Source organism: Enoplosus armatus, chromosome 7 (genome assembly GCF_043641665.1).
Source record: "Enoplosus armatus isolate fEnoArm2 chromosome 7, fEnoArm2.hap1, whole genome shotgun sequence".
Classification (NCBI taxonomy): Eukaryota; Metazoa; Chordata; class Actinopteri; order Centrarchiformes; family Enoplosidae; genus Enoplosus; species Enoplosus armatus.
In genome coordinates this window covers 12,281,746-12,299,768 of record NC_092186.1, presented here as the reverse complement: position 1 = coordinate 12,299,768, position 18,023 = coordinate 12,281,746, and the positions used below count along the sequence as shown (strand labels likewise).

Genomic DNA, 18,023 nt, shown 5'->3' with positions numbered 1-18,023 from the left:
ATGGAGCAGAGATGCCCTGACTTTTAGTCCCTACAATGGGTCAAGGTTTGAAAACACTGTATCAGAAGGGGCCTGGACCTGTCCACAACTGCCCTCCTCTGTCCCACTATCACTGACCCACTCCTGAACCCACTGCAGTTCGCCTACAGAGCCAACAGGTCTGTAGAGGATGCAGTAAACATGGCCCTCCACTTTATCCTTCAGCACCTGTCCTCCTCAAGAACCTATGCCAGATGATAAAACAAATCATAAAAGGCAGATAAATGATTTTTAAGCAAAGTTGAAGCAGTTACATATCATTTCAGATATATTTGAGATTTATGGCAGAAGCTTGTCAATGTCATTCATACAGTTCCCTGCAATTAAACCTGGACTTGTTATGTTTATGTCCTCCTGTCAAATCCAAGGACCACAGAAAAGTGGGACAAGCATTTATGATTGTCATTGATCACATGACGTCTCTGTTTACTCTGCTATGCCAACCAAACTTTCCTGTTTCAGGGTCCCGCCTACCCAACGGCCAACCTCATAGTCATTGGTCCGAGGGCTACATGTCGCTTTGTCAGTGGATAGCACAATGTCCGTCATGACACTTTCAACAAGTTTGTCTGCACACATAAACGACCTGGGTTGTTATATCTGTAAAAGTATGTCTAAGTTATTATTCCTTTCTAAATCTTTCACCAGCTATCTAGAAACACGTTAGATTATCTAAATTATCGTTTCTCGGCGATGTCACCGTCAGTTTCAACATGTCTGTTAAGGGATAACTGTGTCAAAGCTAAATATAACGTCACTGGTACAGCTACAAAAGTCTTGTGTAAAAGCTTGAGCTGCCAGCTATGTATTGTTGTCTGTCGTTCTTCGATGTTAGAAAAGTAGTATTATTATTGTAAGAGCCGATAGTTAGTGTTGTAAAACTGTTGTTAATGTTTTCAAACTGTTCAAACCCCAACTCACGGTAACCTAGTTAGTTAGCGTTAGTTATGATAGCTGCTAGCTAAACAGATCTTAAAATGGTTTAGCTAATGTCACTACAGTACAATGCTTGTGTGTTCAACTGTAAGTTGTGGCTGTTCTTGCATTGCCACAGTATAACCACTTTCATTACGTTACAGTTAGATGTCCCACAACATAATTACTGCACGCTTTAACATTAGCACCTACATAATATCCAGTTACCAGTAATACCTGCAATAACTTCTACCTCTGTGAATGTTATGATTTTCACTTTAGTTGGCACATTAGCAGAGAGGTATTGACTCCACTCCGCGGTAATCTTTGTAGCCATAATTTGCACAGGTATTGTATTAGGTTTTATTTCGTCCACAAGCTGTTCTTACCCTGCTCGTTAGGTAGAGGATATTCTGTGCATGTCACATACAAACCAGTTATCTAATATACGGGATATTATAATTAATTGTATATGAAAGCATTGGCATAATCCCAGACAATGTATGGTTATATAAAAGCATGGGAATTGTACATTTTGCACTCTTTTCTTATGGGTAATGGAAGTAGATTTTGGTGAAGAATGACTCTCACTCTCTCCTGGTAGCTTTGCAGTTAACACAGCATTTCTTATGAGGTAATACAGAATCAGAATCAGCTTTATTTGCCAAGTATGTGTACACATACAAGGAATTTGACAGGTTTTTCATTGCTTTCAATGTTGCACACAGTTCCAAGAACAATTTTCAGGAAGATAGAAATAGACATACTGCTAAAATGCAGCTGAACAAAGAAAAGCATAAGTAAACATAGAACTATTATGCACGCACAAGTAGGTGAAAAAATAGATATGTCTACAAATAAAATAAATAAAAGCCAGCAATGAACAACAACATACAATGTCTATATACAAGTCAAACTCTTACTTGATAAGAGTGGGATATTAGGGGATTTTCCTGCACACCATGCCTGTTTCCCTTTAAATATGGGAGGTTTAACTATATGTGACCAACCCACAGACTTTATGGATCAGCCAGAAGCAGTGTCTTGCACCAAAGTGCAAGAAGCAGGACATTTGACTCTTTTGATTCCCCTACAGTCTTCAAATGGTTATGCAAACCTCCCCTTTGGGATCAGTAAAAAAAAGTCCCCATAATTTCATCCATAAATTGTTAATGAACGTTATTGTTGAAGTTATATGAGAGTGAAATTAGTTGTGTCAAAAACAAAGATGCATAGTTTGACACAGGAATAAAAGATTACAGCTGAATAGTAGTTGGTAGTCTGAAGATCAGACTGTGTAAAGTAACATCATTTATTATACAGTTCATAATACAGATTATACAGTATCAGATCAAATTGCATACGTGACAGACCATTATATCTCAGTCAGACTGACGTTCAGGCCTAAGAGATAAAATTTCTGCACAGAATTGGACAATGTACCCATCACGAGAACCCATCCCATGAATTTGTACCGCATTTATGTGTATCAAGCGTGAACATGTGTGGCCACGAGAGAGTACAGTATGTTGGAGCATTCGTGTCAATCTTTTGTTCCTGACTGCTTCTGATTCTCTGATTCAGCAGACTGGATGTGACCCTGTGACCCCTGGTTGCCAGGGAGAGAGCGGTGGGGCCATGGCTGCTGGGGCTGCGGTCGGGGAGAGCCAACTCCAGAGGATTATCCGAGATCTGCATGGTACGCCAGCTATATGTGTGTGTGTGTGTGTGTGTGTGTGTGTGTGTGTGTGTGTGTGTGTGTGTGTGTGTGCCTGTTTGTGTGTGAATAGACTGGCGGCAGGCAGTTGTTGGCTGACATGGTGTGACTGAAGAGAGGAGAACGAAGAGTCAGAGAGGTTTGCCATGATGTCATGACCTTAGTCTCAGTGTCAGGTTTAAGTACAATCTTTATGCCTGGAACTATCTGACCTCTCCTGCTCATCAAATAATTCGGGAAAACGTGCATCTGACCTCACGTCCCTGCAGTAAGGGTGTGGTTGAGGCCTCTGTCAGCATGCAGCGAGACAGAAAGTGCGTACTGAGGGTGCACCCATCACAGGTGTCCTTCCAGTTTTTGCGATGGATACGAGGCAAGTGGTTGATTTACATACTAGCTGTGCTTGAAGAGGATTGGAGATTTAGGCACCAGGGCTGTTTGTGTGTGAGTTTATTTAACCAAATGCACCAACAGGTGAAAATATTACAGCAGTATAATTTTGCATTTGCTTTTGAGTTCTTTTAAGGCCATGTGACTTTAGTTTTTTTCTAAGGAGATAACAATTTTCTGCTTTTTTGCTGTTTGCCTTCCTGCCTTCTCCCTGGCCTGATATATTTTCTGAATAAAGACCAGCTGTGCCTTTTTTTGCCTAAAACACATTTTTTATGTTATTGTGTATCTGTAAGAATCATGTGTCTTTTTCTGTTTAAATGTGTTTTCCAAGGGAAATCTGTGTTCCATCTGTTTGTATGAGCGCTGTGTTATTAATCCCTGATCTTTTTACTTTCAAACTATATGAATTTCAGAGGCTGTTGCAGAGCTTGCAAAGGAGTACAGGGAAAGTGGGGAGCCAATCACTGATGACAGTACCAACCTGCACAAATTCTCCTACAAACTGGAGTACCTGCTACAGGTGTGATTTTGCTTCAACTGTAAACCCTAACCCAGAGAATCCAATTACTCAAAGGAGATGTGAATAAATAGATAGTTAATGATTCCCAAATAAGATACTAAGACTAAGATAATAAGTTAGAAAAATGTCTGCTCTTACAAAAAGATAATAGCAAAATTCTACATATTGTAAATTTTGCATGTCTGATGATTAGTATTATTTGTTACAAAATGGAGCGCTGTTTAGCTTCTTTTTTCGTTTTATTGCTAAATGGTAACACGTCTTAAAAATGTATCCATGTTCAACAGTTTTTTGTTCCAACTGTATCTATCTGTCTATCTATCTTTCAGTTTGACCAGAAGGAGAAGACCACATTTCTTGGTACAAAGAAGGATTATTGGGAATACTTCAACGACTGTCTGGCTAAGATCAAAGGAGCCAATGATGGGATCCGCTTTGTCAAATCCATCACTGAGGTATGAAGGTTTTTTGTTGTTGTTGTTTACAGTGACACCCCTAATATAGCACGGATTACATACTGATCACTAATAATATTGGATAACCTCTTAAACCATTAGAAAGTAGATTTATCTGTTTTACCCTCCACTTACAATGACTGAAAAGGGTTTTGCTTCCATTTTATATAATTGGTAGGAAAAATGACTGTTGTTGACTGTTGTTGACTGAAAAATACTGTTTGTTGCATTTAAAATAGCTCTTGACTGCATGTTTATAGCATTACTTCAACAGTTATGTTGGGGTTGAGATTAAAATTATGATTTAGATTAAATAATGAATTATCATAAACTTGACGCGTGAGATATCCCTAGAGTGTGAGTATGAAGTAAACACTGGTTAAAATCTCTGTGTAAAACCATGTCTTCTTTTGCTTTGATAGCTGAAGACATCTGTGGGGAAAGGACGAGCGTTTATCCGTTACTCCCTTGTACATCAGCGATTGGCTGACACCCTGCAGCAGTGCCTGATGAACCAGAGAGTCACCAGGTAAAACTGTCAGAGCACAATGAAGTCTCTTTTTTTCATTTAGATATGAAGAATGATGGGCTGCTTGTTGGAGTGCAAGTAAAGTGATTAGAAAAAATAGAACAACATTTTGTTTTTGGATTACAAGGATTGTTAAAGTTGTGAAACACTTTTACCAGAAATAGGCAGGTTAGGTTAGGTGACACCGATGAAAGAAATCAATTCCTTATTAGCACTTTGAAAAGCGAAAGTTCATCAACTTCTCTTGTGGTGTTTTATGTCATCATTTCCCTTTCTGCTAAATGGGACTAGTAGTAGTTGAACATGAAGAGCAGTCTAACTAAGAAGAATTAAGGTACTATTTTCAGTGACTTGCCAGAAGTAAAAATGGGTGTGTGTAGTGTTTGTAGAGCCCTGCTGTAGACATTGTACCAAATGGAGAAATACACAAATACACAGAAAAATCAAAATCTTCATCTCACTCAAAAGCTTGAAGCAACCATGCATGGGTGGAGTGCATCGTCTCGTGCTAAGCCATCTATTATGGCTTATCTTTGAAGAATTTCTGTATTTTCTGGTTTAGATGTCAATTTCTTCTTATGAGTGTCAAGGGTCAAAATATGGGACAAACATCTTTTTTTTTAGCCACTGATATTGTTTCTAGTTGTTCTGCTATGTCCTACTGTAACCTCTGCCTCATCTCTCTTCCCGCAGTGATTGGTACTATGCAAGGAGCCCCTTCTTGAAGCCCCACCTCAGTGTTGACATAATCAATCACCTGTACGAACTCAATGAGGTCCAGTTTGACGTGGCCTCCAGAGGTCATGATCTTGATGCCTCCTGGCCCACTTTTGCAAGGTAACAAAAACAGACAAATCATGACAAAAACATGTAGAGCAGATAAAAATTATAAGAATATCTGTCAGATATTTAAATATTCATCAAGAAATTATAAGTGTGTCCAAATACAGCCACTCTTTTAGTTCAGTCAGGATGTGGTACATTTACCAATGTTTACAGTATCAGTTTTATTTTCTGATCAACAGGAGGACACTGGGAAGTGCAAACTCACCTGGCCACATGTGGAAACCACCCAGTCGCAGTTCCAGTATCAATAGTCTAGCCAGCACCTACTCCCAGGTAACTGACGTATGTCGCTATTGTCATTTTATCATAATTTTAAAATTATAATATGACGTTCATCACTCTTTCTCTGTTCCTTCCCTTCTTCTCTGGTTCCCCTTGCAACCATCTAGCAAGCACACGAGTTCCCCTCTAGCCCTGACTATGGTCAGGGTCTGCTGAACGACCTGAACGAGTCTCTGCCTGTCTGCACCGAAGATGTCAGCACAGTTGAAGACCTTCGCCTGGAGCTGGACCAGTCAGAGCTGAAGCACAGAGAGCTCCTAGATAAGGTGCAGCAGCTGGGCGAGGAGGCTGCTGAGCTCAGGGGGGTAGTCGTGGAGCTCCAGAGGCAACTGGATGTGTCCCTTTCTGCCCAAGAGAAGCAGCAAGGCTTGCAGGGAGAACTCAAGGCCGTGCAGGGGAGAGAGGAGGCCCTGTCCAGAGAGGTGGAAGAACTCAGGACTGGGGAAAGAGCCAGAGAGGCTGAACAACAACTGCTCCAGGAAAAGTTGGCAACTGCTGAAGGGAAGAACATGGAGCTCCTGGCCAAGTTGGACGGGGTTCTTAATGAGAAGGGCCAGCAGGCAGCCAGTTACTTTGATTCAGCTCAAAAGATACATGAGTTGCTGGACAGATTGAAAGAAGCAGAGAAAGGGAAGATGGAAGCTGTAGCTGAGGTAGAGGAGAAGAAGAGACAGGCAGGGAGGCTAGAGGAGGAGCTGAGAGTCAAGGAGGCAGCTGCAAAGGATGGTGAAACAAAACTCAGAACATTAGTTACATCTGCGTCTGAGGAGAAGGCGAAAGTGGAGGAACAGTGCTGTGCCCTTGAGAAGCTGCAGGGGGCCCTGACAGTGAGAGAGAAGGAGGCGAATAACCTACAAAGACAGCTGCAGGACCTCCAAAGTTCTCTAGAGGAGAAGGAGAATGAGGTGGAGGAGGTGAAGAGGAGGGCACACCAAGATAAAGATGAAATGCAGAAGAAGGCTGAAGGCTTAAAAGAGTCTTTAGAAGCAGAAGTCACTGCCCTTAAGGAGAAGCTAAAGGGGAAAGAGGCAGAGCTTACCTCCAGCTTCAAGACACTACAACAGCTAGAAACCAAGAACCAAAGCCTGACCAAAGAGAGGGACAACCTGACTGCAAACCTTGTTGAGCTGGAGGGTAATGTCAAAGAACAAGCCACAAAGATAGAAGACTACAAGACGCAGTGCGGAAATCTGATGGAACTAAATGAGAAACTGTTGAACAGGGTGAAGAGAAATGAGGAGCTGAAGAAGGAGATGTCAGAAAACAGAACAGTTCTTGAAGCTGAATTAGCAGCTCTAAGGGCTTCTGAGAAACAGCTTCGCAGCCAGCTGGATGATACCAAGATGACAGTGGACGAAAAAGAGAAGCGCTTGCGCGAAGAGAACCGCAAGCTGGATGAGAGTCTGCAGCGAGCCACAATGGCCGCAAAGCTCTCAGAGGCTACGTCAAAACGGCTGGAGCAGGAGAACCAGAGTCTGAGAGAGGAGCAGGACACTGTGAAAGCAGCTCTCAGCCGCATGCAAGCTGATCTGAAGAGTGTTCACGGGCAGATCGGAGAATTGGAGAAGAACTTAGGAGCTTCCCGCAAGAATGAAGCAAGCCTTCAAGAACAGCTCCAAGACAAAGAGGCCCAGCTAAAGAGTAAAGAGGAGAACCTTGTTGAGCTGCAGTCTAGATTAAAAGCTCTGGAGGCCAGGGAGAAGGATCTTGAGATTGCCAAAGCTGATGCAGAAGCAACCTGTGCTAAACAGACAGAAGTTATTGAAAGGGTTACCTCTGAGAAGCAGGTGATGGAGAAATCTCAGTTGGAGAGGAGTGTGGTCCAAGCAAAGGAGAGCCAGGAAGTGACCGGCAAACTGTCTATGGTCGAGGGCCAGTTGGAGGTGAGCATGAAAGATGTATCCAGGCTCCAGTCAGAGATCCTGGACCTCAGGGTGCAGGTAAAGAGGTCTGAGGAGGAAAAGCTAAAATCACAAGCACAGCTGGAGGTGACGGACGCCCAAAGAGATGAGCTCAGGACTCTGACTGAGCAGCTTAAAGCCCAGACAGAGGCACTGAATCAGAGGCACATGTCAGAGCTCATGGAGTGTAAAAAGAAAGAAGAGGCGCTAATTAAACAGCGGGATAGTGAAGTAGCTGCCCATGCCGAATTGGCTATCTCTGCGGCTGCCATCCGAGAAGAGATGTCCATCCTCAAGGCAGAAAATCAGAGGCTAGTCTTAGAGAACAGCGAAACACGTGAGGGTCTACACAGGGCTAACACAGAGATGGCAGAGCTGGGGATGAATATCTGTAAGCTAAGTGCAGATAAGGAGGAGGCCAGAGAGCATTGGGCTGGGGACGCTGCCAGGATTGAAGAGCTGGAGAAAGAGGTGGAGCGGCTAGAAAAGAGCATGGCAGAACTACGGCTGGAGAATACCAAACTAAGAGAGGAGCTGACACAGAAGGAGAAACTTCCAGAGACCGTCATGGAGCTCCAGGAGCAGCTGGAAAAGGCCAAGAACCAAATGCAGAGCTTCAAGGACTTTGGCAGAGAGGAAGTGGAGGCTGCCAAGTTCCAAATGAGCTCAGAGAGCATGAACCATCAGGTCCAGATGAAGGTGAGTTAGAACCTGTTCATGACTTGTGTTACCCTCAAGATAATCATTTTTGCTTTACTGATTCTTCGCACTACATTTTTTTATTTATTGGCCCCATTTACACATGTGATCTGTATCTGGATACTTTACCTGGATAGTGATATCCGATCCATGAATCTTTGCATTTATACCTGGTATTAAAATGCGTTCTGCGACTGCTACTACTTGTAGCTTTTGCCAGGCTTGCTTGAGCTAGCAGGAAGAGGTGGTGTTAGGTGACCTTTCAACTTGCATTTACGTCTGGCAATAAAATGTGTTTTTCCTTATCCAAATAACGTATCCAGATACAGCTCGCATTTAAATGCAAGGTGTTAATGGTGTAATTATTACCTCTTGGGATGACAATGTCAGTTGGTCGGTCCACCGCTTTGGACCAGACTGAAATATCTTAACAACTAAGGGATGGCCCTGAACATTAATGGTCCCCAGAAGATTAAACCTGATGACTGGTGAAACCCTGACTTTTTTTTTTTAGTGCCACCATGAGGTTGACATGGTTGATTCAAAGTGAAATGTCTCAACTATTGGATGGCTTGCCATGGAATTTGATACCGACATTAAGGTTCCCTCCGGAAGAATTGTAATAACTTTGGTGATTCCCCGAATAGCATCATCATACTTTGGTTTATGACCAAATACCTGCAAAACTAATGACATCCCCATCAACCTCAGCTGTACTTTGTGTTTAGTGCTACTCTGAATTAAGTGGGTGAACATCGTAAACATTATACATTAGCATTTAGCTCAATGCACTCAGGCTGTGCCTAAGTATAGCCTTATAGAGCAGCTACCGTGGCTGTAAACTCCTCTTATTTCCCGTCTTTTGTGTTACTCTCACATTTCAGAGTGTGAATGAGCATCTGGACAAAGTGAAAGCCCAGCTGCAGGAGGAGCTGAAGAACATGTCCAGCTTGCAGGCCAAAGTGTCTGAACTAGAGGTCTGTGTCTTTCAAGCATCAAATACAGTGATTCATGGTTACATAATAAGTAGATACATGGTCTTTGTAGTGTACATGCCTTTACAGAGAAATAGTGTTATATAAAAATGCCGTCATCAGTGTGATGTACTCACTTTTTCAAGTTTAAAGAAAACCATATATGATTAAGACACAACAACAGCAGTCAAAAGTGCAACATCCTATACATAGCCTGGAACCAACGCCTTTCTCATTAGTGTATTTGCATCAGGGATGGAGAAAAGAAAGCTACTCACCACATGGGATATAATAACAGGCAGATTATTTATTTAGTACTCATTAACAGTAGATGATGATAAGAGATAATTTTTTTAGGTCTCTGTTTTTTTATAATGAGACACCTTGATTACTCGAGCTGTTTTCTTTGATTGCAGAAGTTAGAATAGATGCAAAATCACTGTGGCATACTGGTCCTATTCCAATCAATACTTGAATGAACTTTCTTTGAGATCATAATTTTTCCTCTATGGTTTGATGTGTTTACAGATTTGATTTTGAGGGATGTTTTTAATTTAATTTAGGCTGGGTCACTCCAAAAATGACATGTTTCTAAATGTCCTTTAGTGCAAGATGCATCAAAATGAAACAATTGTTTCAATTATTGAAAAAAATGTCAAACAATGTTTGTACTTTATGTGTATTCTTACATTGTTTAATAAAGGCTGTGAATGAGCAGTACTTGCAGCTAACAGGCGAGAAAGATGCTCACATCACAAAGACAGAAACAATCATTCGTGAGGGTGAGAGCGAGATTCAGCAGCTGAGAGAGGCAGCAACCAGGTGCGTTTATGACCAGTGATACCTGTGAATTTCATCTTTTGCCGCAAAAAAAAGAACTACTGACTGATTTTCCTTGCGCATACTCTCGTCAGTGCTGAAGACGCGCACTTGGCCGTGCAAAAGCTCTGCGAGGAATTGACGCAGAAACTCAACACAACAGAAGCTGACAAACGAAACCAGTGCCTGAAGATGAGTGCAGAGATCGATGACCTCAACAGAACGAAGATCAACCTTGAAGAGCGGCTCATCGAGCTTATAAGGTATGACCTGTCCCTAGTACAGCTATCAGCAGCATCAAGGCTGTGTGTTGCAACAGGCATAGAATTTATTAATGAAGAAAGGGGTTAAAGTATGTTTTCTTTTTGGGTGTCTACCACCTTGTTATGGTGCTGCCTGCTCTTTCATACTCCCACTGTAGAGTGTGTATTTTGAATTGGGTCTCTGATGTTGTTATACTTGACATTGATGGGTGAAAATTGGGCCTGAGGAACAGGATCAGGGGAAAAGGCGTCTTTGAATGCTGAGATAATCCTGAGAACAGGTCTGACAGAGAGAGCAGGAAAAGTAATGCAGAGGGGCCAACATGAGAGGTGAAGTGTGGTAGAGAGAAGCCACTGAATAGAAAGCCAGCTTTTTATGCATCATTCTCAGCCACTGTTGCCTCAAAAGCTTTCATACTCTTTAAGGGATGAAACACATACATTGATTCACTCAACTCTTTTGGGACGTGCCCACATATGCCTTTCAGTCTTTTACATTATACATGGCTTCATTGTCTGAGTTGCATTGTTTGGCAAAATTTCCGGTGTCGAGTATAACACGTTAGTATAAAATTACAGTTCAGTATAAGGACACAACATGCTAAATTTATTCAGTCTTCAAAGATCATGAAGTGGGAAACATACCATGTAAAATACAGATACCATCATAAGGTTAGTGAAGTTTATTTTACAGTATTTTACCATTTGCCTCCAGAGCAGCTTTGAAATATTCAGCATTAAATGTTTTAATCCAACAGAACTTTAAATTATGACAGCATTGAATAACACTAAACTTCCATGCATTTGTCTTTTTTTGTGGGTTACATCAGGGACAAAGATGCACTGTGGCAAAAGTCAGACGCTCTGGAGTTTGAGCAGAAACTGCGAGCAGAGGAGCGCTGGTGGTTAGTGGATAAGGAGGCCACGCACTGCCTCGGCTGCCAGGGCCAGTTCACCTGGTGGCTGCGCAAACATCACTGCAGGTGGGCTTTCAGTTGGCACTGGGGCCTACTGTACACTGTCTGTACCCACCTTGTTTCATTGAAAATATGTTTTATTAACAAAATAATAGGTCTAATATAGATGAAAACTCATTTATTTTTTCATATATGAATCATTTTTCAGGCTTTGTGGTCGCATCTTCTGCTACTACTGCAGCAACAACTTTGTGATGACGAAGCAAAGTGGGAAGAAGGAGCGCTGCTGCAGGGACTGTTACACCCAACACAGCGCAGTGGTGGAGAGGTTCACAGAGGCAGAGCTGAGTCCTTCAGACACTCAGCCCCCTCCACCCGGAGCTGGACCTCAGCCACCTCCTGAACCAGCCCCATATAAACCCACTCCCAGAGTAACAGGTGAGAGACAAACTGGGAAGAAAAACACATGCTAACTTCTACATGCAGTAACTCTCCGGCCCTGTCTTCTCTTACTGTAAGTTCAATGGGAAGCAGAAGTGAAAAGATTGACTTCGTCATATTGAGAAAGAAGGACAGAAACGATTGACATAGAATTCTGATTCAATAGACAAAAGGGGAAGAGGGTGACATTTCCATTCATAGAAGAAGCTGCATAATGTTAGGTCTATTTTTGTAGTGGCTTTCTATACAGTACATGCAATAAGAGTTTGTATACTGTGTAATCAGAAGACTATACCATGAGAACAGGTTGTGGTCCAATTGTCCAACAGTTAAATTCATTCATTCTTGTTCCTCAGTTTCAGACCCCAGCAACAGATGTGATGATGGAGCTTTCGACATAATCACAGAAGCGGAAGTGAACGGCGTCTACGACAGTGACACCACCTCCCAGACCACAGGAGGCTCCCTGGAGGGAGAACAAGACCGACGGCCTCCAGGAGTCCTGGATATGTGAGTCAGGGATGAGGTTGAGACCTGGTTCAGCCAGTTGTTTTCTGAGTCAGTATGTGACTTTGTCCTTTGGTCAGATTCCTCCGTTGAAGGTCAAACAGTCACAACACAACATACCTCAGAGTTTTAAAGACATAACTGCTTGGGGTTACTTGCAGTCAAACAATTAGGCGTTCTTCCAGGTTGCCATGTTGAAGTAGGAATTTGAGAAGTTAACTAGTTCCGTGTTATCAATAATGCATCGTCATTTGGTCAGGGGAAATTGAAAATGGGAAAATGTTTCAGTTCTGCCTGTATTCTGACTTACATCATGCAGTGTGGTAACAGATCACTGGAGACACTCATCACGGCCCGTTCTCTAGATAGCACTTACCTGCTGTGAATCTGTCTTAAGTAGATGCAACTTAAGTTGTTGTTTTTTTTTGTTTCACCACCTTCTGATATTTCCCAGTCACTGTGCACCCCAAGAAACAGGATCTCCGATACATACAACAGTCAGCACACGTGTCAAATTGTAATTAGGGAAGTGCTTTCTCTTGTTTTCACTTATAAGCCAAAGAACGAATTGGAAGAATTGAGAAGTGATATGTTTCATGGTGCTAAAATTGACAGGACGGTGAAGCATTCATGTGTTACCATTTTGCTGTAAACTGTATGGAAACATTTACAACACGTTCATGTGCAGAAGTACTGATGTCATTGCTGTTGTTCTGGTATTTTTCCACCTAAAATGTACAATGTTCAAAGAAACAACTGGAAGGAAAATGAGGAAACATTGAACTAACTTGTGCTTTGATTCAAGTTAATGTTATAATTAAGCATAATGTATTTGAAATGAAGTCAATTGGATAAAACCTGCAAAAACACTGGTGCGATCTATGAATATACATGGGCCATGATGCATGGGTAAAATCCATATTCCACTTTAAATGCAAATCTATATGTATGTCAGATACACCAGGATACCTTGTATTTTTGTAATTAGATGATTATTATTGTGATGAGCAGCTTTTTGTTCTGAATAAATCATAATGGCTTCGGAGAGTTATATACATTGGAAACTAAATATTACTCTCTGCGTCTTATGTTGGATTTTGCAGAGGCGCAGGAGATGTTAGCCCTGATGACCCAGAAGAGCACGTCCCCACTGTTCAGGATTCAGAAATCAACCTTCTCAAATCAGGAGAAGTCACGTGAGTCTGGACCGCCTAGTGCTTCCTGTGTTAGTGTGTGTCACCCTGTATTAGTGCCACTCTTAAAATGCCTTTCCTCTCATTGCAGGATGGCTGTCCCTCTCAGCGTTGATGATATTTCTCAGTTTGGCGATGGTTCCAAGGAACTCTTCATCAAGTCCAGCTGTTACAGTGTGATAAGTGTCGCTGTGGGTGACTGCGGGCCGACCATCAGCTGGGTGTTTTCCTCAGAGCCTAAGAGCATCTCCTTTAGTGTGGTTTACAGGGAATCCCCTGATACTCAGGTGGAACAGGCAAAGGTAGATGTGCTCGTTTGCATTTTCATGTTTCTGCACAAAGACCAATGTGTTGTGAGGCCCAATGAATGTGAACATGCCGGAAGGTGACATCATTCAGTCCTTGTACATCTGCCACAGGAAAAGTCCAGGAGGGCAAAAGCCAAAGGCAATGATGTTACATAATTTTGAATTACATAATTACATAATGAGGCTGAAGGAAATGCTTTTCAATTGTTAGAAATTGCAGCCACTTCCAAACCCACAGATGATGAAGTTATTACCACACACAATGCACTGACCCTGTGCAGGCTTGCAAGGGTGCCCCCTGCTCTCTGTGTGTGGTAATAACTTCATCATCTGTTTGCTTGATCTTTTGAATTTGACTGAGGAAAAACACTGCATGTTGCCGGTGTTGCTCAGCACGTTGAACATCCTGCTCTTGAAATGTCAGGGGTTGTAAATGAGTTATGACCTCTCATTCCCCTCCCTCTCCTGCCAATATGTTGTGTGTGTTTTTCATTCTTTTTTCTTCTTTTTGCTTTTAATTCAGAGTGTGTTGGGATTTACAATATATTACAATTATTGTGATAATGATGATTGTATTCTTGCTGTCCAGCATAAACTGTCCTATAAGGTAACCTTTGGCAGAATCTCTGACAGGTACCTTGAGTTTCACTTCAGACCAATGTTTCTGTTCACCTCTCAGGTCCTCATTCCTCTGACTCGCTGCAATTCCCATAAAGAGACAATTCAGGGTCAGCTGAAAGTCCGACACCCCGGCCTCTACACACTCATCTTTGACAACTCCTTCTCACGGTATTGAACTTGCGACACCAAACGTCCTTGTCCTGGTTCTCCCTCTTAGTGGGAGAAGCTTGTGAATTACAGAAATGTTTGAACTCTTATTGTCTTTATCGTCATTTCCTGCCACTGTTGGGCTTGTGTGTGTGTGTGCGTGCGTGCGTGCGTGCGTGCGTGCGTGCATTTGGCCTTTAAGCCGGCTTCCCATTGTGCCTCAGCGCCTGGTTTCAGTTGATCGGATTTCAGTCCTTTGATCAGAAACCCTCTTCCAACAGGTTTATCTCCAAGAAAGTGTTCTACCATCTGACCATGGAGAAGCCCATAATCTATGATGGAAGCGACTTTCCCTGAAGCCGGATAATGCAGGGTCTCACCTAGGTGTCACAAAGACATCTTCATGATGTCACTGTGGCGGCTAAAGGGAGACTGAAGAGATGGCAATTCAATTCAATTTTTTGCTCTTTTGTTCCCAAAACCAGTTGTTATCCAAGTATTTTATGTTTTCAAAAATGTTCCTTTAATATTTAACTGTGTGGTGTTAATGTTTTGAGGTGTGCTCATGTTTTAACTGTGGCCCAAGTGAAGTGAGGTCAACTAGATGAAAGAGGTTTTAGAAAGAAACAGAAAGAGAAATGTTTATGCAAGTTTTATTGTGTTTTTTTTAAAATATACGCCAAGTAATATACGCACCTTTAGTTCAGCTTGGTTTAAATAAGTTGTTCAGTTAGAGAAACTGTGTAATTGTATTATTTCTTTCTGTAGTTTTTGTTGGTCTTAGTTTGGTTTGGCCTCTCTTTTCCGAAATATGCTGCTATATAAGTAACGCTATCAGTATGAAAAATGATAAGACTGTTTATCTGCAAAAGTTGTCTATGAAGACCCAGGAAAGATTTTTAAAATTTACAAAATCATGGCCAGTTTAAAAGTGTTGTGCAATCTTTTAAACCAAATGGCCATAAGAAGTGGTTTGCCCGTTGCTTTTTTTATGAATTGACTTGTCTGAACGCTATTTTTTTTTCAGGAAGGAAACAAAGCGGTAACAAAATAACTGTCCTGGAAAAATACTGTTTCTGTTTGATAACAAAGCATAAGAACTTTGTACAATCTCAGGAGTGGGACATGAAATAGTCCTCCAGTGGTAGCATGTCCTAATTTTATGTTTTTGGACAACAACAAAAAAAAAAGAAGACAAACTGCCATCTTACTTTCTGTGTAAGGAGACCCACAAACCAGCTTTCTCCATCCAGTTTAGAGGATCTCATGAAACCGAGTGCCTGTACTCACACAGGCTGACTATGTGTCATTACAATGACATTCAGCAAAATATATCAATGACGGTCAGCCACTGTACTTTCAAAGTGCCTATTAACTCTAATTGCCAGGGATTAGTTTGCTTTTGTAACTGTATATTATATCTGCGCACAACATGACACTTGGTATGGATTGGTAATATTCTGTGAAAACTTAATTTGAGTGACTTTTAAATCACAATATGCACAATATCATGTATTTCAGTTCTATCAGCTGAATTGATTTTTCAGTTTGGATTTCATTTGAGTCTCTGGGCTGGTTGTCATATGTTTAGATAACCCTCTGCACTGTATACTCATTGATCAAATGGGTTTGAATATTGTGTGCTGTTTATTGTTTCTTTTAGAGCAAAGCAATAAGAAAAAAGCGAGCTTGGTCACTTTTGGACACAACCATTCACTACTTAATGAAGCAAGGGCTTTTGTAGAGATCTGTTTTGCTTTTCACAGTCGGATCTCTTTTATATTTTTGACGGGTGTAAATCGGTGCAATTTGTATGCAAAGCCTCATATTTTCTCTACAGAGCTGCACTTTGTGATAATGATTTTATAAATTGTTACAAACAATATTAAACCTGTTAAGTTTACATTATCTTTGTCAAAGAATTCACACAGGGACAATTTTTTTTTTGTACTTGCTGTTTTTGAAGGATCATTTTGGAGGACTAAAAATGTGCATGAATCACCGCTACGAGCATTCAGTGTAACTAGTGATAGACCTGTCAAACACCCAGTAAACATGAATAAAATGCGAGAGCGGTGATGCCTCCGCCATCCACCAATCTGTGTCTGATTTCGTGTTTGACAGCCTGGATGAACACATTACCTGCCTCACTCGTGTGGTCCCTCGCTCATTCAGAAATGTGACACACAGCAAATGCGTCAACACACAAACAAGTATGTTTCCAGTCTGACAATACCTGCTATTTAAATTTATATCAGAGGGGTTGTAGAGGGGGTCCATCTGAAGGGGAAAACAATGAGACAAGTATCTCCTCTGAGTTAGAGTTAGATCTGTTTTGATTCAGTATATCACCTGAGCTGTAGCTGAAGACACCATGCCATGTCCTCAGGGCATGTTTAATAGTCCACTTTATGTGTAACATTATTGGACACCAGGTGTGGAATTAGCCTGCCAGGATAATACTATTTGAATTTTTGTTTCTCACTGTGATTATGTCAGAACCTGTTGTGTTAATGATCCTATCAGTTGAAACATAAGGCTGATTTATCAATCAGTTACTCAACAGAAAATTAATCTGCAACTGTTTCAGTAAATCTATTTTAATGTGTCACCTTATGCTGAGTTATGACGGACATTTTTCACTATTTACTGATGTTTTATAGAAAATATCAATTAATCGAGGAAATGACTGACTGATCGATAATAAAAATAGTTGTTACTTGAAGCCCTAGTATGACCTGGTATCTTTTTGGTGTCATTGAAATAAAATTTCCCTACATGCTTTTCAAGCAACTTAATTGAAAAAAGAAAACTATTTTCCACATAATTGCAGAGAGAATGCACAAATTGATAAAAATGAACAATCTTAAAAGAATAAATGTGTCTGGAAATGATCAGCTATAGAAGCATTAAGCAAGCAAAAGTGTAACGTGCAAGTCTAGCATGGTATCTCCATAACACTTAACAGGACCAAAATGTGTGTTTGGCGACACAGTGAGGAAAGCAGAGGGACGCACTTTGAGTATCTGACCTAACACCAGTATTACGGCCGGACAACACATCCTGCGTGAGCGTCGCTTAACTTCTTGCTTTTCTTTCGGCGCCCATGTTAACAGGTTAGAGCAGCCTCACAGCCTGCGTGAAGTGCGTCTCAGGTGCGTCCGCAGCGCGTGTCATCAAGAGATTCGGAGGCTTTTATTGATGGCCATTCTCAAAGGCAGAGACAATGCAGAAAGACAGAGCTGGCAGCAGCAGCGTTGCTCGTGTGGACACCACACGCCTGCAAGACGCAGTAGTTCAGCCAGGTAGCTGTCACTCGCCGCTCACGCAGGATGTGTGGCCCGGCCGTTAGTGCGCAAACACCCGTTCAGCTTGGCGGCCAGACTGGGAGCTGACTTTTGCCTTCAAAATAAAAGAGAAATATATCTCTTCACAAAAGTGCAACACATGATTAATACGACTTTAACCCCTCGTCATGGTGTTGGAGCGAGGTGTTAACAATGATATAAAAATCTGTAGGAAATATGTTTTTCAGAC

At 41.6% G+C, this 18,023-nt stretch overlaps 1 protein-coding gene across 1 annotated transcript; it reads left to right on the top strand.

Annotated features, from left to right (window-relative positions):
- Positions 1-602: 602 nt before the first annotated feature.
- Positions 603-16,584, top strand: fyco1a (FYVE and coiled-coil domain autophagy adaptor 1a). The gene is made up of 18 exons (XM_070908354.1): positions 603-647; positions 2,542-2,653; positions 3,478-3,584; positions 3,914-4,039; positions 4,462-4,568; positions 5,262-5,405; positions 5,594-5,687; positions 5,804-8,296; positions 9,181-9,273; positions 9,974-10,092; positions 10,185-10,352; positions 11,183-11,335; positions 11,478-11,707; positions 12,067-12,220; positions 13,321-13,413; positions 13,502-13,712; positions 14,398-14,507; positions 14,768-16,584. The coding sequence occupies exons 2-18, from the start codon at positions 2,593-2,595 to the stop codon at positions 14,841-14,843; spliced, it is 4,539 nt and encodes a 1,512-aa protein (XP_070764455.1). The 5' UTR covers positions 603-647; positions 2,542-2,592; the 3' UTR covers positions 14,844-16,584.
- Positions 16,585-18,023: the final 1,439 nt, after the last annotated feature.

Coding starts and splice junctions, on each gene's coding strand:
- fyco1a (XM_070908354.1), top strand. CDS start 2,593: ATGGCTGCTGGGGCTGCGGTCGGGGAGAGCCAACTCCAGAGGATTATC. Junction 10,353..11,182: donor CGGCTCATCGAGCTTATAAG/GTATGACCTGTC, acceptor GGGTTACATCAG/GGACAAAGATGCACTGTGGC. Junction 11,708..12,066: donor ACCCACTCCCAGAGTAACAG/GTGAGAGACAAA, acceptor CTTGTTCCTCAG/TTTCAGACCCCAGCAACAGA.